At 37.1% G+C, this 22,773-nt stretch overlaps 2 protein-coding genes across 3 annotated transcripts; both read right to left on the bottom strand.

The window, feature by feature from the left end:
• Positions 1-1,995: 1,995 nt before the first annotated feature.
• LOC133864954 (adenylate kinase 4-like) lies at positions 1,996-4,872 on the bottom strand. Its single transcript, XM_062301410.1, has 6 exons — positions 4,579-4,872; positions 3,953-4,098; positions 3,744-3,863; positions 3,493-3,660; positions 3,042-3,131; positions 1,996-2,311 (listed from the first exon to the last, which is right to left on the bottom strand). Exons 1-6 carry the CDS (start codon positions 4,688-4,690, stop codon positions 2,210-2,212), a joined length of 738 nt encoding a protein of 245 aa, XP_062157394.1. The 5' UTR covers positions 4,691-4,872; the 3' UTR covers positions 1,996-2,209.
• On the bottom strand, positions 4,082-22,652 carry LOC133864938 (probable pre-mRNA-splicing factor ATP-dependent RNA helicase DEAH4). 2 transcript variants are annotated; one of them, XM_062301399.1, is made up of 19 exons: positions 22,553-22,652; positions 20,760-20,986; positions 17,282-17,374; positions 17,071-17,175; positions 16,658-16,875; positions 15,768-15,820; positions 15,501-15,617; positions 14,897-14,988; positions 14,520-14,606; positions 13,072-13,286; positions 12,885-12,977; positions 11,920-12,043; positions 11,207-11,354; positions 10,741-10,810; positions 9,736-9,896; positions 9,249-9,424; positions 8,779-9,138; positions 8,566-8,697; positions 4,082-4,098 (listed from the first exon to the last, which is right to left on the bottom strand). In XM_062301399.1, exons 2-17 carry the CDS (start codon positions 20,957-20,959, stop codon positions 8,988-8,990), a joined length of 2,103 nt encoding a protein of 700 aa, XP_062157383.1. In that variant the 5' UTR covers positions 20,960-20,986; positions 22,553-22,652; the 3' UTR covers positions 4,082-4,098; positions 8,566-8,697; positions 8,779-8,987. The 2 variants fall into 2 exon arrangements, with proteins under 2 accessions (XP_062157383.1, XP_062157376.1); XM_062301392.1 differs by lacking the exon at positions 22,553-22,652 and having other exon boundaries at positions 20,760-21,026.
• Positions 22,653-22,773: the final 121 nt, after the last annotated feature.

Below are 22,773 nucleotides of genomic sequence, written 5' to 3'. Positions count from 1 at the left end.
TCTCCAAAGCTCCCTACTACAAGTTTCTCGCATTCTTTTAAGCCAGAAAATAAAGAAAGACGACAAGACGAAGGAGATGTTCATCAATCACAAAGAAAAACTCACTGATTACCAGGAGATTTATTCTAAATATATCATCAACTTCAACCTCTTTCCAAGTTCAAAGGTTGAAGGACACAAAATTCCATATCCAGAGCAACCGATGTGGGAGTAGGATTTAGAATCTCCCAAGGTACTTGTGCTGGTCAGAAATTTTGAAAGTAGACAATTAAGGAGGACGATCGAATAGGTTCCAATAGAAAGTAATTCCAAGCTTTAGAATTCAGATTTCCATTTTCACTAGCAATTGCATCATGAACACATGATTCAACCTACATTCAGTTCAGCTCAATCATAGTTAGAAGCAAATAGCCCGAGAAGCATTGTTCATATCAATTCACTCTCTTCTCTTGGCTTTGCTTCAATTATAGAAACCCCAATTCCAAGAATTATTAGAAAACAACTCCAGTCTGGTTTTTTTTTTGGGGCAATTTTCTTGCAAACCCAAAGAATACCAAGATGAGGGGACAGCCCAATTAAAGAGACGGGCCAAGCTCACCCTCACAAGTCAACGGAAAGGGCCCACCGTGCCTATCTTCCATCGAACGCGGTCAAGGAAGAGACTGTTATAGAACGCTGCTGCACGGTTGCAAAGCCGCCGAACAATTGTAGTCCCGTTGAACCACATTGAATGATAAACAAGGGGGACTCTTTCTCAGATCGCAAAAGTCATCATAACACTAAAATTACAACCTAAACACAAGCTAAGCAAGTGCTCAAGAATACTTGAGCCAAAAACCCTCAAACACTATCACCAAAAAATACCAGTATCGAAAGGGGAAGAGATTAGTCGTATCTCGCTGAACCTGGGAATAGTTGGTCTTGTTCCGCAATCACCGGGTCAAAATGTCACATTTTCTTTCCCTTATCTACTAATTTCTTTCCTCATTTTATATATATATATTTGATGTACGGTGTCGTTTGGGATATCGTTTGACGAATCATTCAGAACATTTCATTTGTGTTGTTAACATGCCTATGTAAATTGTAATGATATCCACCTACACACAGACATGCTACTGAGCATTTCATCATTATTTCGTATATTTAGTTATTCATATTGCTGTTGTAAACTACCCCCAAGGGCCCTCTCACCTCATACCGCGAGCACCCGTGCATCTATCACTTTTGCTGCAAGACTTGGTGCCACAGTAGCCGTCAATCCAAGGGATTGGCGCGAGTATTGGGCTTGACTATCTTTTCTACTAGAACCGGGCCCGAATCCAAAAGGTGCCTCAACAGTTCTCTATACCGCGGCAAACACCAAGTTTTAAAGGCCTCTCAGAGTCTCAGGAGCGCAGTTCAAGCTAGGCCTTCCCAAGTTTTCCTCACAATATCCGATACATGAAGGGATCACTCACCCAGCAACTTGCACCCTGCATCCACTACTCCAAACAGAAGCTGGAACCAGTGTGTACCCGGGTATCTTCGAAGCTGCGCCTATTTAGGAGCTGAGATAATCAATTTTGTGACAATAAAATGTTTGCGCTAGGCTAAAAGATAACCACATTCTCAGTCAAAAACAACACCGTGGTAAAACGGGAAAGTTATTGCATTCATATATGAAATTTTGTGTATAAATAATCATCACCACTGTATTTCCCATCGTCACACATTACTTGGATACAAAAACTGCCTGGATGAAAAAGGAACACTACATACGAAGACTATCCGACATATCTGGGTGGTTTTTTTTATCTCAGCATATGAACGAGAGAAGAACAAGGCCAACTTGATTATCCATTTCCATGCTATGAAATATAAGCATATAGGATTTACTTAGATTTCATTGTCAATGGGTGCCATAAGCATATTGAACAAGTACTACAACAACCTGGAATTCGCATTTAGTGGCGTGCTGCCCTGCAGTGTGATCAAAGGCTTGCTGGAAGAAGATAGTGGAATTGAAAGAGTAATCATTTCAAAAAATAGTCACAAAATTCACAAATTTCACTGTGAACTTCTTATTATGCAACCAAGTCAAAAGCAACAAGCTAGGAGAAAACAGCTAGAAGCCTGGCATAGAACTTTGGTAGAAAGGGAAAAATCAGCCAATCTGACAATGTCTCGGATTGCATATAAGTGAATAACATAACATAAGAAAAAATAATTATGACAAGAGAACCTTCTGAACCTCAGCGGTAACCTCATTTGGGGTTTTCTCTGCATGAAGCTGTGCAAGAACACCCTTCTTGGCATAATAGTCGATAACCTGAAGATTAAACGGATGCCAAACTTGTTCAGAATACGGGCAAGTTAAAGAAAAGAGTGAACAGTGGTGGACTTTGAAAAGGGTATGAAAACCTCAGTCATAATCTGCTCTATCTTAAATCAAGAGCAACTTCTTGAATTGGTAAGGTTCAGCTAACAGTTAGTGCTGATCGAAAATCACTATGGAATCACGAGTTTAGCAAGAGCAATTGATAGCATAAACTTCTCTCTTTATCCTTGAAAGAAAAGAAAAAACCTAGACAGAAGCATCGCGTTGCTTGAGAGGCTTATCAACAAAATGTAAACTAAGTATGAAAAGACACTCTCCTAGAACAATGATTTGATCCATAAAATTCAAACAGTTGCACCTATGGAATTCAGACTAACAGGGCAGGCATTTCTTCATGGGGAACACCGTATGATTCTCCAATATTGTCTCATTGCCTCGTTGCAAGTCTCTTATTGGTACATTTTTCTATGCACTAACAATGGACACCAAACTGCTGACATATATCAAAAGTTAGACGTACTTTAATGCAAAATTCTGAGACACCATAGATGCATGAGTGATGCTACGGAGCAGCACTTTATCCGGAATTCATTCGGAAAAGGGGGATGTTGGCAGTCCTCAGAAAATAGCCATTTTATTATAAAAGGTAACTTTCTCCTTTTAGTGTCGGGCCAACATAAGGTGCTTTTATTTCCATATTTATGGTATGAAGGAAGTTTACCGGTTTGGTTTGTGTATGAAACGCTGCCAGCCTTGACTTGAGAACTTCTGGATTATCATCTTTCCGTTGAATTAAAGATTCTCCTGTGACCTATAGTGCAAGAAGATTAAGAAATTAAGAGTCATGGAAGTGAGATGCACCCCAAATTCAGAAGCTTGGTTGCACCTTGTAAAGTTAAATGAAATGTTTAATGCAATCAAATATGATGAATTTCACTCAAATTCCAACTTCGGAACTATATGCAAATGCATTAAATATACATGGTATGCAATATTCAGAACATGAACTTTGGATTTCATTTAACATGTAGATACTGCATTTTTTATCTGCCATGAGCATAAAATGTAGTTTGGGTTATCAACACATCTAAAATTAATGTAGCTTGCCAACACACTGGAAAATGTCAATTATCATCAATGGAAAAAAGAAAAAGAAAAAGGCATCTACTTACATCATCAACACCAGGAACCTTGGGAGGTGCAAATTTTGTATGGTAACTTCGCCCACTGGATGGGTGTATCCACCGACCAGTGATCCTCTCCTCCAATATGGAATCATTAATTGCAAAGTTAAGCACCTTGTCAATTTTGATCCCCTGCTTCTCAAGCATCTCATCAAGCTGTATTAGATGAGAGAAACGTATAAGAATCCAGCAACAAGAGTGTTAAAAGTAAAAAAGAAAAAGAAAAAAAAGAACACAACCTTTTGTGCTTGAACCACGGTCCTTGGAAAACCATCGAGGATGAAACCCTTTTGACATGACGACTTCTTCATAGCTTCGTCAATTATCCCAACAACCAAATCATCCGACACAAGTTCTCCCTATAAAACAAAATGAGATTCAATGACTGGACCACTCACAAACAAGTAAGCCCATGAGAGATTAAAAGAAAAAAATCATACTATATTACCTTGTCCATAGCTTCTTTAGCCTTGATGCCAAGAGCAGTTTTAGCAGCAACTGCAGCTCTCAGCATATCACCAGTTGCCAAATGGCACAAGCAGTACTCATCCTTAATAATAGGCGACTGTGTGCCTTTCCCACATCCCGGTGGTCCTGCCATTTTCAAACAAATTAATCGAGATGATTGTTCGCATTCCAATATCAGCCATATTCCAATCAATTATCACGCACAATTAAGCAACCTCCAACAGAGTATGTAATCGATCCTAAGTGATAATGCAGAGTTGCTATGGAAGAAATTAGCAACGTGAACACAAAGCTTTGATGTGTGTGATCATCAAAGTCAAAACACTTCATAAAGAACTTCAAACGAGAGTCTCCAAATAACTGGGCTACAAGAAAACCCAGATCCAAACCAACCGAAACAAATTGTAACAACACCCCTACGCCACTAGCGCAGACCCAAAAAAATAAACCGACTTTTCCATGTAACAAATACAAGAATTGAAGCTAAAACAAAACCCCCACTCAGAAAAACATGAAAAAAGGGAGATAGACAGACACACACACGCATACATATATATATATATATATATGCATGTATGTTTGTATGAGTGCATATATATATATTACCGACGAGAATGAGGCGCTTGTCAGGCTTGGAGGAGCACTTGAAGCGGTGAAGGAGTTCGGTCATGATGTCAACCGAAGGTATATCCTCCAGTGCTACTCCAGAGCTCGCCATTCTCTCTGCGTCTCTTCCCGGCCCAAAGCGGTTGGTTGGTCGGTCTTATGCGCAATGCTTGGGTTGTTGTGTATTAAAACGTAGATACCAATTAAGTTATGAAAAGGAAGAGGACGGATGTGACGGATTGTTCAGAGCTTTCAACTGTGGTTGGTGGTGGTAGGTGTTCTCGATCTTCTTTCTCTTCTATTTTATCTTCTTCTTCTTCCTTTTTTTTTTTTTTTTTTTTGGTGGTGGTATTTTTGTGGGTAGGTGATTTGCTTGTTCAATCCGTTAGTCAGCTCTCCCTTCGAGTATTGAGCGTTTCATATTTTAATTATTTGACCGCTGTTCCCTTCATCAAACTTAGGGAAAATTATACCGTTGGTCCATGTGGTATGCAATAATTATTTTTCACTCCCTATAGTTTAAAAAGTTCATAAGAAATCCTTGTGATATGTAATAATTACGTTTTACTCCCTGAGTCGATTTTTTGTCCACAATTTTGACGGAATCTGTTAGCCATACACGTCAGCGACACTTGTCGCCAATAAGATGGCGACAAGTGTCCATCTTAATAAAAAAAATAAAAATTTATTAAAAAATAAATAAAAATACTTATTTTTTTTAAAAAATTAAAATTAAAAAAAAAACAAAAAAAAAAAAGAAAAAACAAAAATGGGAAAGGGGGTGGCCGCGCGCCACCCCCGGCGGCCTCGGGGGTGGCCGCGCGCCACCCCCTTTTCCATTTTTGTTTTTCCTTTCTTTTTTTTTTTTATGTTTTTGAATTTTAATTTTTTTTTTTTAAAAAAGTATTTTATTTATTTTTTAATAAAGTTTTATTTTTTTATTAAGATTGGACATGTCAGCGCCACGTGTCACCAATAAAATGACGACATGTGGCGCTGACGTGGCATTTGACGGAATCTGTTAAAAATTTAACAGAATTTGACGCCAGGGATCGATTTGTAATTATTACATACCACAGGGATCTCTCATTAACTTTTTAAATCATAAGGAGTGAAAAATAATTATGGCATACCACAGGGACCAACGATACAATTTTCCCTCAAACTTACAGTTTTTTTTCTTTTTCTTTTTCTAAGCCATAATTTCAGTTGCTATATGTATTTAATATTATATACATTAATGTAGTTTGATTTACTTTGTTTTCTAATAAGAGAGGGGCCCAAAATTCGAACATCATTTGTTTTTTGTTTCTTGATTTAAATATAGTTTGTTATTTACTTTTGGGTCAAAACACCAAATGTCTGAAACTTAAAGCTCAGTTACTTGGTCAGAATTTAAATCCTAATAAGAGCTTGATTGTAAATCTCTTTCTCGTGATTAGGTTGAATAAATTTTGCAATTTCGAATTGAAGATGTATTTCGGACTCGCTGTTGTTTTGTCTTCTTGTTTTTCTGTTTTTTTTTTTTTTTTTTTTGACATGTCCACATAAGAAGGGGAGGGGGATTCGAACTAGTAACCTCCGCTTCATGAGGCGTGGTCCCCAATCGATTGAGCTATCTCTTGGAGACTATTCCTGTTGTTTGTACTATCTCATCTATTTAAAAAAGAAAAAAAATAAAAAAAAAAAAAAAAAAAAAGAAAAGAAAAGAAAAGAAGAAGATAGAAATGAAACCGTTGCAGTTGAACTCATCAAGCACGTGCACAATTATATTATTTGGTTTGATTTAATAACAGGAGTGGCTGGAATCTGCTACCCACCCAAAGAAGAAGTCAAAACAATGAAAATTTGAATAGGTAAGGGTGATAAAATGCTATACCCCCTACCTCATTTTCCTTTGACCTTTACGCCCATATTTGGCCGGATGAGCTTGTGGGGTTTGGGGTTTGGGGTTTGGGGGGGGATTAAAATTCTACTCCCCCTTTCTTTCTCTTCCTTTCTATTCTACCAAACAACGAAAACATTAATCCCATCTCTTTTACATTCTCCCTCTCCACCCTTCTTAATTTCCCTCTTACCAAACACAACCTAATAGTAATGTACATATCATGGACTACGTCGGCTTTCGGGCAGATCAAGATCCCTTCAAATTTCTTACGCACAAAAACAGCACGCAGTTTAGGACTCACCTGCTGGGAGTCGGGACAAGTAGTGCTCACAAGTGTCCTCTTTATTTTTGTAATTCAGGTAGGGAATTTGAAGAGACCCCAATCCTTTGGGTGTAATCTTCAGGAAACTACTGGGTAAATGGTTTAATGACTCAAATAGTTCGGGAATCAAGTGAGAATAATGGCATGCACCTAGCGGCTAGTTCATTGTTTGACAAACATCTTTCAAGAGATTAATTGCAATACCCTTTTCATAGAAGACTTAAAGCAACCAAGAAGCTATACAATTAGGTGGCACATGTACCATCACCTGTACGCATTCTCAAGTGTGCAAGTGGGATTTTCGCCTACGATTTATTTTCTACCTCCACCACAAAAAATTTGGAATGAAGGATAATTAGCACTTCCTATTTCTAGGGCCTTATAATTGTATCTATTTTAATTTTAATAATCCCAACTCAAGTGATCTATGAGTTTCTTCTTTGGCATCAATAGGTGCGCAACGAGAGCAGTTTTCTTCCCACCACCTAATCGAATTAGACCCTTCACCTATTCCCATTCCACTTATAATGAGTATCCCTGAAATTGGGTTGTCCAATTTCAGCGAAATTCAAGCAACCTAAGAGAGAGAAGCTGCGAGGCTCCCCTACTGGTGAACCCTGCAACCTCCCTCTCTTAAGTTGCAGCCTAATGTCAGAATCTCAATCTGATTTGCAATAATATGTAAGATGCCAAAACTGAGAAAGTGTCGTAGCATTGGATTTCGCATTCCCAAGGATTGGGGTGTAACGCTTATGCAATAGCTTAAGCCACATGCCGACTTTTTGTAATGCAAATTTGGTGTTGTTGGAGTGCGAGCCTTTGATTCTCGGTATCCGTATCTGAAACAGCTTTAACAAACCCTATCCTCTTACAGAAACCAGAGACTTCTCTTTGATACATATCTTCCACACAACGTAAACAAATCAGCCAACTTCATGGAATTGCTTTGTATTTCATATAGATTTTTGTCATGAAAACACTGAGCCATAACCTCATTCCATTTCACTCATTTCATCTCATTTCTATTACCATACAAAAGATAACATTCTCAACATGTGATTTTAAAACAACATATATTTGAAAGAAACGACATGAGACACAAAATTTAGAACAGTCTAAACCTGAATAACATGTATACGTAGTTTAAGACGGCATCCATTTTAGAAGAACCTCGCGTCCAAAAATAACAAAGGCATGTAGTTTACAGTAACAACTTGCAGTCTGTAAGAACCAAAAAGACTTGCACCTTAAACACAAAAAACGCACCTAATTTTACAGAGGGATAGGTGGTTCACAACAAATTACATGTGCTTCAAAGAACACGTAGTTTAAAACCCCAAAAAATGACATGCAGAACGAGACACTTTATGAGAATGTCAGAACAACTTTTTGTTTCTTTGGAGCAGTAAGCAGTTAAAATAGTCATAATTGTTCAATAAACAAGAAGCAATTTTTGCTTAGAAAAAAAATGGCAGTTTTAACAATCATCATGAGACATGTGGTTGTAGCCAAACAGATTATGTGAGAATGTAGTTCAGGTTGAATAATAGCATGCAGCATAACCCAAGACAATGGTACAGAAACATAGCGTTACAGTCCACATTGCAAACGTCCATTTTCTGGAGAGAAAATTTGGGATTGGGGGGTGGGGGGGGGGGGGGGGGGGGTTTGTTGTTTCATTTGAATGGAACTTGTTAGATAGTGAGTGTTGAAGTAAGGAACCTGCTAGCTGCTAGCATACTTTCAGCCAAAATAAAGAAGAGAACTGCTAGCATACCTTAACAGTTGATACAGAAAAGGTCACAACCCGCAGAGATGGAAACAAATGCTCCTTGGAGTGAAAAGTAACCAAAATTCAGCACAGAACTAATTTTCACTGTAGGCGTTCAGGATCCACATCCCCCAAGGCCTATGCATCAAAAATGTGTAATCATGAGTCAGTTGAAGGGTCACAAATAAAAGGATCACAACCATAGTTTGCAGTAGTTACCAGGACAACTCTCCTTTTAGCAGTCTTTACCACCAAACTTGTTCCCCATAAAAGGAAAGACCTTAACCCAGAAGCCACTTCTGCTCATCCTGCTGTCTTACCAAATATAAAAACAGCTAACTAAGCTCTTTTCTTTGCTTTATGAAAAGGATATCATTCTCTAGCAGCCTGAATGTTACTCTCATGGTCATCAAGAGTGATAATGAAGCTCATTTCTTTCCTTTACGAGCAAGAAACCGTTCTCTAGCTGCCAGAATTCTACTTTCATGGTCATCGGGAACCCCATCGACATTAATCTCTTTCTTTGGCAAGTCTGATAGTTTTTCCTTCAGTCCTTCCCCTATATGACCAGTCCCACCACTGCTCCACAAAAGCCAAAAACCTCAAGGTCAATGATGTTCATGTGCAATCTTAAATTAGGAACAAAACCCGTTTTACCTCTAATATGATTTAGGACAAAACTGACTTACCTCAGTTTGTTGATATTTATTTTCTTAACCTTGTTTAGAATGGGCATGACCCAATCTATCTCTACAGCACATACATTACGTAAGTACGGGCGGGAGGTTGCAATGAGCTCATGGTAGACAACATAGTCTGGGAGTTTACCCTCATCATCTGGTCTCAGCACAGAGGATGGATGCACCTAAAATGAAACACAATTTACCTTCAGGTTTCTTAAAACAATGCGTGAACTGAAAGATCACAAATACAACCCACCAGTTTTCAACCTTTATAATCTCAGAGCTAACTGCTTTCACTAATTTAAACATGTGCCTTGCCACAATCTCTATTCTACTAAAATCAAGCTTTTTCGAAAGTGAATTCAAAGTAAGTTCAATCATTCAAAAAGTTGAATCAAATCAACAAAATTTCTAGAATTCTTGCTCTGTTAAAACATTTCTAGCTAAGATGAAGTGTTGCAACTAACAAAGACTAGACTCCAGAGTTGATTACCTGAACTAGTTGGGGCTTAAAACTGAGAGTTCGATAGCCATTGTGATGAATCATTCTCTCAGCAAGCTGATTTGCATAACCTATGCACAAAGCTTTCCTCAATTTCCGGTAAGGCAGCTCACTCTCTTTCCATCTCTCATTTGCCCGTACATCTAGTGATCCTGTTGTCCAAATACCACATAAATTGTTAGAAGTAAAGGAGAATAACATCCAAAAATGGTACTGTGAGTGAAAGGAAAACAGTAACGACTAAGATAAACCGAAGACAGGAGTAAATTTCTATTCTGGTAGATTCATCTCTGCTCCAACTTCCACAAAAAATGCAATAAATGGGGAAATTTGTACCATGTTTATCCTACTAATGTTAAAACAGAGCAATCCCAACAGTTCCTTGAATGGAGTGAACTGTGGTAGCTCTGGATATTATATTGGACCCAAATAGTTGGCTCTCATCAAGTTCTAATTGCTTATACTCACACACCAAACAAGAACTTTCCTCCAATTTTAGACACTCATACTAGTATTGACTCTTTTTGGTCTTTGAATGTTCGGGATTTAAATAGTAGGTCTATGTATGATTTCATTCAAATTGGGACTTTATGCTGTTCTACAAAATTAGCATACATCTATGTACTCCCTTGTAGTTTTTAGTTGTCTTTTGACTTTGAAAGAATTATGTTCTCACTATAATTACTAAGGTAAATAAGATATTCTAAAATCAGAGCTCTTTTGAACGAAACAGAAACAAAGACAACCATGAATTGGAGGGGGAATGGGAGGAGACTATGTGAAGTAAAGCTTGCATTAGTGTTTCAAGATCAATTTCTTTGGTAACTAAATCTAAAGATATTCACAGTCAAGGTAACTTATATAATCAATCTGCTCCAAATACGTAAGCTCCTCGGTAATATACTTTTTTTTATAAGTAAATGGAATTCATTAAAAAGTGCAAAGGTGCAACCCAAGTACACGAAATATAAGCTCCTTGGTAATATACAAACTGACCCTTTGCTATTTTCTGCATTATCTGAGATAATTGTTTCCGAACATCTTTGACAAACAACATCCCCCGCACCTACAATAAGCAAGCAAGTGTACATGCATTATATTTCAGAGCAGAATTGCAGTCATTCTAAATAAAATACATCTGTACAGTTAGGAGACATTCCCTTCTTCTCACCACAAAAAGGCCAAGGTACATGCTGGAAAAGGAATGACAACTATGCATGCTCAACAAGTACTCACAGCAGATTCCGCTGCCTCATGGCCAACAAAAGCAACTAATGTGTGGATTGCATATCATTATATGGGTGTGGATTGCATGCCATTATATGGGCCTTCTTCAAATGGCTACAAGTTCAAGTTACTTTTATGACTTCTGCTGAGAGCTTAGTCTTCAACAAATGATATGACAGTCTTACAGGAGGTTTCTAGATATAGCACGCTTTCAGAAACAGAAATAAAAGAGTACCTGCAAGTCATGGTCTTTGCACCAACCAATGTCATGGTTAGTCCTATCCCAATGCTCATAGATCTGAAGGAGTTGGATGTGATCACCCCAGCCAGATCCATCAGGAAGGTCCAAGGGAGTGTGTTTCCTCTTTTTCTCATTACCCTTGCTGTAAATGGAGGTAAAGCTATCATCACTCTCAAAGAAAATTTCACCAGGCCACATAAAAAGTTGCAGAAGCATAAAAACTTATATCCATGTTACTGATAAAACTGCTTAATTCCTGATGACTCAGGGCCCGTTTGGTAGGGCTTTCCATAGCTTCTCATGGGGTGATTGAGCTTTTAAAAAAGAAGTCACCATGCAGCCTGTTTGATAAGGGATTTTTCGTAGCTTCTATGAAGTAGCTTGGGCTTTTCTAGATGGCTTTTGCACAGCAGTCCAAGGGTTGTTTCTCAAAGCCACTGCAGCTTCTCATATTTTGAAAAGCCGCAGCCCTGCTAAACAGCCCCGAGTATCATTTTTTATATAATTATGTTGGGTTTTTTTTTTTTTTTGGGTGTGCAGACACGATGCACAACTAAACTAAATCACATAATATTACAAACCATGCACATTGTTCAAAAGCACACAGTGTAACTAGCAACCAGCAAAATCTTAGGAGATAACAGAACAAAAGTTTTATTCCATCCACAAGAAGAAGACCATCTTATATAATAATTTCAGGAGTTCACCTTCGACCAGGAAGCAATGTGGTTTCTGCTGACAACATGGCAGCAACACTCAGAGCCTGGGATAAGCAACCACACTCATTTGCCTCCATCAAGGTTCTCGAGAGTGAAGGCTCCAGTGGAAGCTCTGGGTAAAATCACAGAACAAACTCAGTGAACACAAAATGCTCATCCATGATTAGAAATAATTTCCAACATGAAGAACAGCTACCAACATATATTATGGCTTAAGAATGGATGCTAAGCAAAGAAACCACCAATGATATACACCATCAAATGACCCCTTTTATGATGGTATAGGTAAGGGCATGAATGATGCATAAAAGACTAGGTATTGGGGGAAAATAAAAGTTATGGTGCTCAAATGATAAGTGTGAAAAAAGGAATATCAATGACACTTAGTTTACATTGTTTATCTAACATTTTTAATTCATCAATAAGAACATAGATAAAAAGCACTCTTAACAAATCCCAAACAACCAAATGAGGCCTGTCTCTGTAGTTTATCTGATTTTCAATTGGTTCCCTGTGGTATCAAAATGAACTCAGAGGTCCCTAAGGCATGCCAAAAAAACAATTTACTCCCTACAGTTAAATTCCATCCACTGGGTTAACAGATTCAATTAATGTGACATTGACTTAAATAGGACACGTGTCAATTTTAGTGGCTCTGACATGTCACATTATCGAAATCTGTTAAGTTAGTGAACAGAATTTGACTGTAGGGAGTAAATTGTTTTGTTTTTTTTTTTTTGCATACATCAGGGACTTCTGTGTTCATTTTAATACTACAGGGAACTAATTGCAAATCAGGTAAACCACATGAACTGATTTTGCATTTTTTTCCTTCTTGTTATGATGATGATTTAAGGTCCCCAAAGTACATGTATTGCATAAGATGGTGGCTACAAACTCTTAATATTTATTCCTATCATAACATTTCAATAATTGGAATGAGAATTTTGTACCAGCCATCGTTCGTCCAATACTTGTGATTGATCCATTTTCATCAATAGCATCAATGAGATACAATTGCTTCAGAGCATCTTCCAAAGACTCAGCTGTAGCAAAGCCAATAAGATTAAATGACTGTATCCAAAAATCTTAGTTTTATGCATGAATAGTGAAGAAAACAAAGAAAGGTCGCCTTCTTACAGGAAGGAGGATCAAGAAAATCAAACTTGAGAATATCCATATCAGAGAGGTTCAATGATTTCAAATAGAGAACACTGCCAGCAAGAGAAGATCGCTGTATTTCAGGAACTGTAACATCCAGGAAATCATCATGATAAGCCATGGAAGGGTATAATCGATAGCATTTTCCAGGACGTGTTCTTCCAGCTCGGCCTGCCCGTTGATTAGCTTGCACTCTGCAATCATATGAATCCAATATTCATTATAATGATAAGCAATATATGCTAACGCAGCAATTGTTCAGTGAGCACAGAAACCATCAATGGGGATAGCTACCATTAAGCTAGTAATCCTCTAGGCAAAGAAGAGCAAATTACTACGGCTTATATTATCACCAATTCTCCACCCCCTTTTATTGGATATATAGGAAGAATTGAGCCACGACTCCTATCTCCTTTTACATGCCACGTCTACACCATAGTCGCCAAAATGGCCACCTTATTATATTCAGTAAAAAAAATACAAAAATACAAACTCAATAAGCCTCTCTAGCAGAACATAAACTTAACAGCACTCAAACATTACAAGTTACAAAGGCTTTGGCCATTGGTAAATACCCCTAGTAAGATGAACAAACATGTTTACAAACAGAATGCTGCCATTCATAAAACTGCTTACACACCTCCAAAAAAATGATATTGATTTCAAAGAGAATAAATCAAATAGACAAAGAGAAAGTGATATTCAAAAGCCTAGCAAAATTAAAATTAAACCACGTTCTTCCTTTTCCCTTTCATATAATTCATGTATTTCGATATGGAGTAGCCCAACTTTGAGACTTATCAAGGATCCAATCACCAGAATATATGTATGAGCATATAATACGATAGTGAATTTGTAATCCCTGAGTTAAGACCGTCAAAAAGGTGGCTAATTATTAAAATGAGAAATTGAAAATGTAAGGCTGAAACAACTCTCTAAGTAATTTCATTGTTACCCCCCAAGTCCAAAAATCACACTTGGATTTTTTTAAAGGGAGAGGGCAAAATACAGAAATAATTAGCATCACAATCTTTACTTTCTTTTCCTTCTCTTTTTTTTTTTTTTTTTTTTTTTTGGTGGGGGGCACCTTTGGGGGACGGGGGTTGCTGAGGAAACAGCATCCAAATCTAGGCAGAGTGCGCTATGTGCAAATGCATTCTTAGGGATTCATGATAAGAACCCAGCAGATCATAGTCTTTCACTCTCTGATCTAAGTCACAATGATTTAAACACAAAACAAAGCCGGCGAAATAAATTTTTATGATGGAAATTTGACCAATGTCATGTATGGTAATTTGACCAATGTCACTTGATCTAAGATAATCAAGTGCAAGCAAAGGGGAAAATATCACAATGCAAGAGAGGCTAATAAAACCATTTTATATATGCTGTAAGCAACATAAAATATAAGATTATCAACTGCTTACTTGCTAATTTGAACAACATCAAGTGAATACATGCCAGTTGATGGGTTGTATTGACGTTGCTTGACATAACCCGAATCAATAACATACCTACCAAGTAAACATAATTCGTGAATATAAGTGAAGTTTTTAACATGAACAAACTACGTCACAATCATTTCACAAGATCACAGTTCATGAAACTAAGTTTTATGAAAATAGATACAAAGAGAGAAGTGTGTCTAGCCGCAGCCCCTTTGTGGTGGGGGGCACAAGGGAGGATGGATCTGTCTTCCAAATCTCACATAGACGGAAAACACATGAAATAAATATAAACTAAAATATAGCAGATGAATGAAATTGCCAAATGACAAATTTTACAAAAGTATCAAATCTCTTACACAACACCGTCAACTGTCAACGAAGTTTCAGCAATATTTGTGGAAACAATAAATCGCCGGCAATTAGGAGGTGGGGGATTAAATACGCGCACCTGCAGGGTCATAACAAACCCCAAAATTGTGTCATTAGACATAATTTTATTGAATCCAACCCCATGGATAGATACCTCACCTAATCAGAAAATTCAATCATATTCATATGCTTCTATGGAGTTACTCATCAGACATGTAAAAACAGGATCCGGTTAGTCGGGGCATAAAGTTATATGCTTACCAAAGGTCTTTGTCCACTCACACAAAATACTATACCCATATCTACCGACCCAACTAATTGGTATGAAATTTATTTGATTATACCATTAACAAAGGTAAATGAACCATTGCACTTAAAAGTGTATATGCATGATGTTGTGGAAATAAAATGGAACCACTTTTTTATTTGAAAAGACCACAGAATTTACTCTCATGCTAGCAACAAAATCTGAAAGGTAGCCAATCTAAAACACTACTAAAGAAGCGGAAACCTTAAAAGCAGGAAATGTCAATTTCTTCATCATATTTTCAAACATAAATTTTTTTATTAAAAAAAAAAATTGAAACCTGCCTGCATTTCAGGTGGCAAAGAACCATGAAGGGGAAGGATTATGGCATCCATGCAGGATCCTTCATCTAGACTTCGAACTCTATCCGTCAACTTCGATACCAACTTCTCTATGTCATCCTATATAAGATGTGACTTCTTCTATCAATAGAACCATTGTACAAGAAGCATTAAAATAAATAAATATACTCTATAAGAAGAAACAGACTAGACCTATGCACCCCAAGAAGGAAAATAAAAGAATAAAAAAATGCAAAAATAAAAGCTCACCTGTCCAGTCATGAATATTAAGACATCACCTTCTGGTTGTCGAATGTGTATGTCTGTAATAAACACATAAAAAACATTTCGTCAGTAAGACCTCATAAACAAGAGAAAGTTCAAAATTATAGCAAAATATCATGGGCAGCAATAACATAGAAAACTTGAACTTTATATTTACAATAGAGATTATCAGGAAAGTTCCAAGATGTTCCGTTATCTTTAAGGTACTGCAAAGCCCATAATTAGCATGAGGCTGAAGCTTAAAACCTTATCAGCTATTAATACAAATTCAAAGGGAAAGAGCTATGTAAAAAGAGTAATGCTAGAAGTAGGACTTTTGTTCTCCTTTTATTCCTCCAAAAGTGATGACTTTTAAAATCCACATTGGATTTGGGATGGATCACCATTGGATTTTAATCCAATGGTGATCATAAAAGCCACATCACCTTTGGGGGATAAAAAGGGGGACAAAAGTCCTACTTCTAGCATTACTCATATAAAAAAATCTAGATAAAATCAATTGAATTGAAAAAAAAAATGACAATTCAATAAATTAAAACTTATCAACTACATTCTGTAACAGACATGAAAATTTAAACTTTTATTATAAATTATCAAAAATAATGCAGTGGTATAAGTTCTAAATTTAGCTAGTCCAGCATAATCAAGCTAACCAATATCTGATTCCCACGGCTACTACCACCTATATACTAATATTGGGAATCTTTGTCAACATATAAAAAGCTTATCTTCCCTCAGCATTACCATTTTGCAAATATTCCATAAAATTACATGTTAGTGAACCAAACAAATCTATAAAATAACAGAAACAAGCTACACAAATTTATGGAATACATTATCATTACATCAGGAGTAGAGTAATGGTTTAATCATACCGAGAGCTGTTTTTAAAGAAGACTCAACATAGCTTGTAGGGCGCTCATTGCTGTACAATATCTCTACAGGGTATAACTTCCCTGGGACATTTAGTATGGGGCAATTCGAAAAGAATTTTGATACTTTTTCACCATCAAGAGTTGCTGAAGTGATAAGAACCTTCAAATTGGAGGCATGTATTGTAACCAATCGCTTCATCAGCCCCAGCAATATGTCCCTGACAACAACAAAAAATGTGTTCATAATTGAAGTGCATACATAAAATGCCACATGTGCAAACAGTTATGCATCAAAAGTTGCAAGACTTGAAAATTTACATCTTTGAGATCTAGAGAACATCATGTGGGGGGAAATAATGGTGCGACATCCAAAGTGAAAATGACATAGAATAGGCATAGAGAGTAAATCTTACGTGTTCAGACTCCTCTCATGAGCTTCATCCAATATGATTACTGAATACTGATTAAGCTCTGGGTCAGATAGACTCTCGCGAAGAAGGACTCCATCAGTAAGATATCTGAGCAGGTCACAAGTGTATAGTAAGGGACCAAGAGACTCTGACAAAATTAGAGTGAAAACATGATTGAATTCTCCTCTCAGTTAATAAAAAGTGAATGCATTACTTGATACGAGTCCTTTCTGAGGTTCTATCTTCAAATCGGATAGCATATCCCACTTCATACCCAAGTTCAACACCAAGCTCCTGTGCAACCCGTCTGTGGACATTAAAATCATAGAATAAGAAACGATCAAAAAAAGTTGGTCCAAGATATTAGCAATACACATTAGATGTTACTCAAGCATTATTTTTTTTTTTTATGAATAATGTTATCAACAATTATTTATGAGTGAATCAACCACACAAAGTACTTCTCAGAAACAGAATTCGCTGATTGTGAGAATTCAAGAGCATAGCCTATATCGGTTAATTAATAGCCAATGAATTGAAGCAAATCTTTGGAGGGGGAAAAAAAAAGATCGGGCATCATGGTAAATCATATTGTAACACCCCGGTCTCATATTGGGAAGAGATGAATAACTCACATAGAGTGAGTGGTTTATAAAGATACTCACTAGTGCTAAGTCTCACATTGCCTAATTACTAGGTGAAATTAGGCTTAATAAGAAATTCTATGAAAGTTTCAAATTGACTAGTCCTTTTGGAGTGATAGCGCAGATGTGGCTAGCGCTTTTCCTTTGATCGTTACAAATGGTATCAGAGCCACCTAGTAACGCCAGGTCATGTGGTACTGGAGCATTGCATGACATGGCCTTAACGAGGACGTCAAAAGTTTAAGGAGGAGTTTGTAACACTTCGGTTGTAACGACCCACTCCAAACGATATAATATTGTCCGCTTTTGGCTCCCCCAAACCAGATTTCCCAAGAGGTCATCAATCCTGGTACTACTCTCATAAAAGCACGCTTAACTGCGGAGTTCTGATAGGTTCATGGTTATCACGGCTTCTTTTTTTTTTTTTTTGATAAGTAAAATATATTGAAAAGGCGCAAAGGGGCGCAACCCAAAGTACACAGGATGTATACAAGGAACCCCTAATGTAAAGAACATAGAGAACATCTATCTAAGAAATCAAAATAGGAACAGTCATGCATAAACTTGATTCTATCTCTCCACATAAACAACATTTGAAGCATCTTTCTCTTCAGATTAGACAAACCAGTCTCACAATCTTCAAAACAGCGAGCATTCCGTTCTCTCCAAACGCACCACATCAAACACAACGGAGCCATGCGCCAAATCTGTATCGAAGTCCGATTACCCTTCTGGCCCCTCCAACTCCCCAACATGTCTTTCACCGACCCCGGCATAACCCACTCCACCCCAAACAATTGCAGAAGCGCCCTCCACAATTCTGTAGCCACCATACAATGCAGAAACAAATGATCAATGGATTCTCCAGCGATCTTACACATAGAGCACCAATCCATCACGATAATATTTCTCTTTCGAAGGTTATCCAAAGTTAAAGATTTCCCTAAAGTAGCCGTCCATACGAAGAAAGCCACTCTCGAGGGAACATTAACTTTCCAAATACTTTTCCATGGAAATGAAGACTGAATAGGGCTAGACAACAACTTATAGTAGGACTTTACCTCAAAAGATTTCTTACGCACTGGCACCCAATACAACTTATCCTCTCCCTCGCTACTAACTTTGAAGGTGTACAACATCCCAAAAAACCTACTAACCGCTTCGACCTCCCAATCATGAACTGAATGAGAAAACATAATATTCCATAAGATGGTGCCATTTTGTCTCTGCATAATATCCTCCACCCAAGCATCCTTACTTCTAGCAATAAGGAACAGCTCTGGAAATAAGATCTTCAAAGGAATATCCCCACACCATACATCATGCCAAAACAGAACTTTCGAACCATTCCCGATCTCATATCTCACATGCGCAGCGAAAGCATGCCATCCCCTCCTAATACTTTTCCACACGCCATACCCATAAGAACCCCCAACCTCCTTAGAAACCCAACCACCCCTCAAACTACCATATTTGACATCCACCACTTTTCTCCAAAAAGCATCTCTCTCCATAGCAAATCTCCATAACCATTTACCCATCAAAGCTTTGTTGAACATAACCAAATTTCTCACTCCTAGCCCCCCCGAAGCTTTAGAAGAACAAATCGATCGCCAATTAACCAAATGAAATTTAAATTCATCTCCAACACCACCCCACAGGAAATCTCTCTGAAGTTTCTCCAATCGATTAGCCACTCCCACAGGAATAGGGAAAAGAGAAAGAAAGTACGTAGGTAAGCTTGAGAGAGTGCTATTGATCAAGGTTAACCTCCCCCCTTTAGAGAGATACACCTTCTTCCACCCTGCTAGTCTAGCTTCCATCTTCTCAATAACATTAGTCCACATATTAGAATCTTTATATTTAGCACCCAACGGAAGGCCCAAATACTTTATCGGAAGCGAGGCCACACCACACCCAAGGATACTAGCCAACTCCTCGACATCCCCAACCTCACCCACCGGAACCATCTCAGATTTGGATAAATTGATTCTCAAGCCCGAAGCTGCTTCAAAACAAAGCAACAAACACCTCAAAGTAGGATTTCATTAAATGGTTATCACGGCTTTAAAACGCGTTGTGTCAAGAATGGTGCATTTATACATATAAGTACATCATCATTCTCAGATGATGTGGGACGTCATGATCACCCCCTCTTGGGACCCAGCGTCCCTGCCAGCGACCCTCATGGAATCACCCATTATTGGCGTCCCGGTGAGTGCCCGCTAGCGACCCTTATAGGCTTGTGCATGCTCCCCCATCTCAGGCTGGACAATGACTCTGATACCATTTGTAACGACCAACTCCAACGATACAATATTGTTCGTTTTTTACTACCCCGAACCAGATTTCTCAGAAAGTCACCCATCCTGGTACTACTCTCGCAAAAGCGCGCTTAATTGCGAAGTTCTGATAGGTTCATGACCATCACATCTTTAAAACGCGTTGTGTCAAGAAGAATATGTTTATAAATATAAGCACATGCCCATTCTCAGGCAATGTGGGACGTCACACCGGTCCCATATTAGGAAGAGATGAATAACTCACATAGAGTGAGTGGTTTATAAAGATACTCATAGGTGCTAAGTCACACATTGCCTAATTATTAGGTGAAACTGAGCTTTATAAGAGATTCTAAGAAAGCTTCAAATTGATTACTCCTTTTTTGGTAATAGCGTAGATGTGGTTAACGTTTTTCCTTAGATCGTTACACATATTCTATATAATTGTCTTCGAAAGATTTAAAACTTAAGTAAACTAAGCGAAATGGTAGTATAAAGATGAGTTCAGTGGAATTTAATTCCTTCTAGTGTCTCCTAATACCGGAAAAAGTAACATAAATACTTCTACTCTTTTATCTTTTTCTTTTTTCGAAGTAATTTTACTCTCTTTTCATTCCCACAATTTTCTCAGAAAACAAACAGATCATAAATGATTGTTACATTAGAACCTTCGATATGCAATACTGTCATAATCATCTTCCTTCTTGTTTTTCGCATTCAAAAGCCCCAAAACCCCAAGTATAACATTGTAACATTGAAACTCTACCTCGCAACGGAGACTGCTGCGACTCGGCGGGGCTGAGTGACGCCGACGATTCCAGATTTGGTGTAGCCTCTCCGATGCAGCATCTGAGAGAGCTGGGTGCTCTTTCCCGAGCCGGTCTCTCCGATGATTACCACCACTGAGTTCCGCTCCACCGTCTCTATAATTTGATCTTCGAACCGGAGGATCGGGAGGTTCGCCATTGATGAACCAAACAAATCTCCAAGTCCCTGAGTGAAAAGAAGTTGGGGTTTTAGGGATTTTATTGAATAACAGAAAATTTGGGGTCTTAGAATTTTACGTCAACACTTTTACAGATTAGCGTTGACTGGCTCAGTAAAACCGTTATTTGTTGTATCGACCGGTCGGTCTGTTTAATAAGACCGCTTTTCTAAAGTAATGATAGGATTTTATTTTATTTTTTTTTTAATATTTTTAAAGTTTTGATTTGACACTGATTACTATTAAGTTTTAATATAATAGTGATCTTAAAAGTCAGATTAACTTAAAAATAAAAAAAATAAAGATAAAAAAGTAGTTCTAGCATTACTCCTCACAATAGATACTTATAAGAGTCTTTAGTTCTATCGAGGGCTATACGAGCTGATTTGGTGAGTCAAATTGAGCATTGAATGTTTGCGTTTTTTTAGTATAATTATATTTCGAATACGAGTTTAGTTCGAACTTATCATCAAGCTAAATAATTTTTTCAAATTTGACTTATTTATTTTAGAGCGAACTTAAACTTGTTAACGAGCTCGTCAGTTAACTTATTCATTCGTTATATAAAATAAATATAATGATTATCCTTTTTTTTTTCGTAAATACATATTAATAATTATTAAAATTTTATCATTTGAGTTAATTAAATAATTAACTTTTTTTCTTAGTAAGACAAGAATTAATTAAATTTTAAATAATTCAATATTGAGTTTATATGGATATAAATTTATTATGCACACACATATATTTAGATATACACACAAACACACATATATCTATATTAAGACTCACAATAACAATAATTTAAACTATATATATTATATTAAGAAGAGAATTTCTCTTTACTTAGGTGTTCTAATTACGAAATTAAAATAATACTATATATAAAAAAAAAAAAACTTATACAAGCTTAAATATAAGAGTCGAGTTGAATTTATACGAGTATAGTTCATTTAATAATCGAGTATAATTTTGTAATCACGATCATCTCATTTATTAAACAAACCAAATTCAAGTCAAGTTTATACGAGCAGATATCAAATGAGTTGTCCAATATACTTGTTTATTTACTATCCTAATTGTGGGCTTGAGAAAATCCTTTTGACGAAGATATTAAATAGATGCATTTGTAATAAAGTATTATTGGATAGAAACTATCGATGCGTTTGACATTACGATATTATAGACAAAAAATGCGATTTTAAACCAAATAGCAAAATATGAATTGTTTGAGATTGCGTTTTTTAAAAAATTGCAATTTGAAAACGCAATAAAACACTCAAGGAGTATTTTTTGAAAACGCACAGTTTTTAAAGCTAAACTGCAATTTTGTCAAACGCTTAACTGCGTTCTAAAAATTATGTTTTCAAATTCCACATTTTTCAATCACACTTATTGAAATCACAAATTCAAACGGACTCTATCTTAAGGTCGAAAGCCCTAACAGCCTATTTAAATAGAGACGTGATTCTTGCACAATAGTTGTGTAGAAATCAAGAAATCAAGAGACTTATCTCTTGCACACATTTCTGATTTAAATAAGGGTCCATCTCTTAAAATCCCAAAAGCCGCACCTCAAATAAAAGCAGTCGGATCCTCTCCCCTCCAAAATTAAGGTGCCCAATGGGCCAAAGTGACTGGGATTACTCCCTTAAGCTGTCAATTCAAGTAAAGCCCCTGCCCATTGGAGAACTACATTGATTAGTAAGTGACTCGTTCCAGGCGAATGTCATCGATTGACAGCATTGTTCACACGAACAGAGGATTACTCCCTCGAGTAATCAATTCATATAAA

Source organism: Alnus glutinosa, chromosome 1 (assembly GCF_958979055.1).
Source record: "Alnus glutinosa chromosome 1, dhAlnGlut1.1, whole genome shotgun sequence".
NCBI classification, from domain to species: domain Eukaryota; kingdom Viridiplantae; phylum Streptophyta; class Magnoliopsida; order Fagales; family Betulaceae; genus Alnus; species Alnus glutinosa.
Note: the sequence above shows the minus strand (reverse complement) of the source record. Positions and strands in the feature narration are given on the sequence as shown.

Bases quoted from the DNA above. Each gene is read 5' to 3' on its own strand.
- LOC133864954 (XM_062301410.1), bottom strand. From the start codon at position 4,690: ATGGCGAGCTCTGGAGTAGCACTGGAGGATATACCTTCGGTTGACATC. The intron at 3,661-3,743 runs GTTGTGTTCTTT...CATCTAATACAG, and splicing joins CCGTGGTTCAAGCACAAAAG to CTTGATGAGATGCTTGAGAA. The intron at 2,312-3,041 runs GTAAACTTCCTT...TTTAATCTTCAG, and splicing joins TTCATACACAAACCAAACCG to GTTATCGACTATTATGCCAA.
- LOC133864938 (XM_062301399.1), bottom strand. From the start codon at position 20,959: ATGGCGAACCTCCCGATCCTCCGGTTCGAAGATCAAATTATAGAGACG. The intron at 14,607-14,896 runs GTAAGAGATTTG...TTTACTTGGTAG, and splicing joins TTGACAGTTGACGGTGTTGT to GTATGTTATTGATTCGGGTT. The intron at 12,044-12,884 runs GTACAAAATTCT...GATTTTACCCAG, and splicing joins TATTGGACGAACGATGGCTG to AGCTTCCACTGGAGCCTTCA.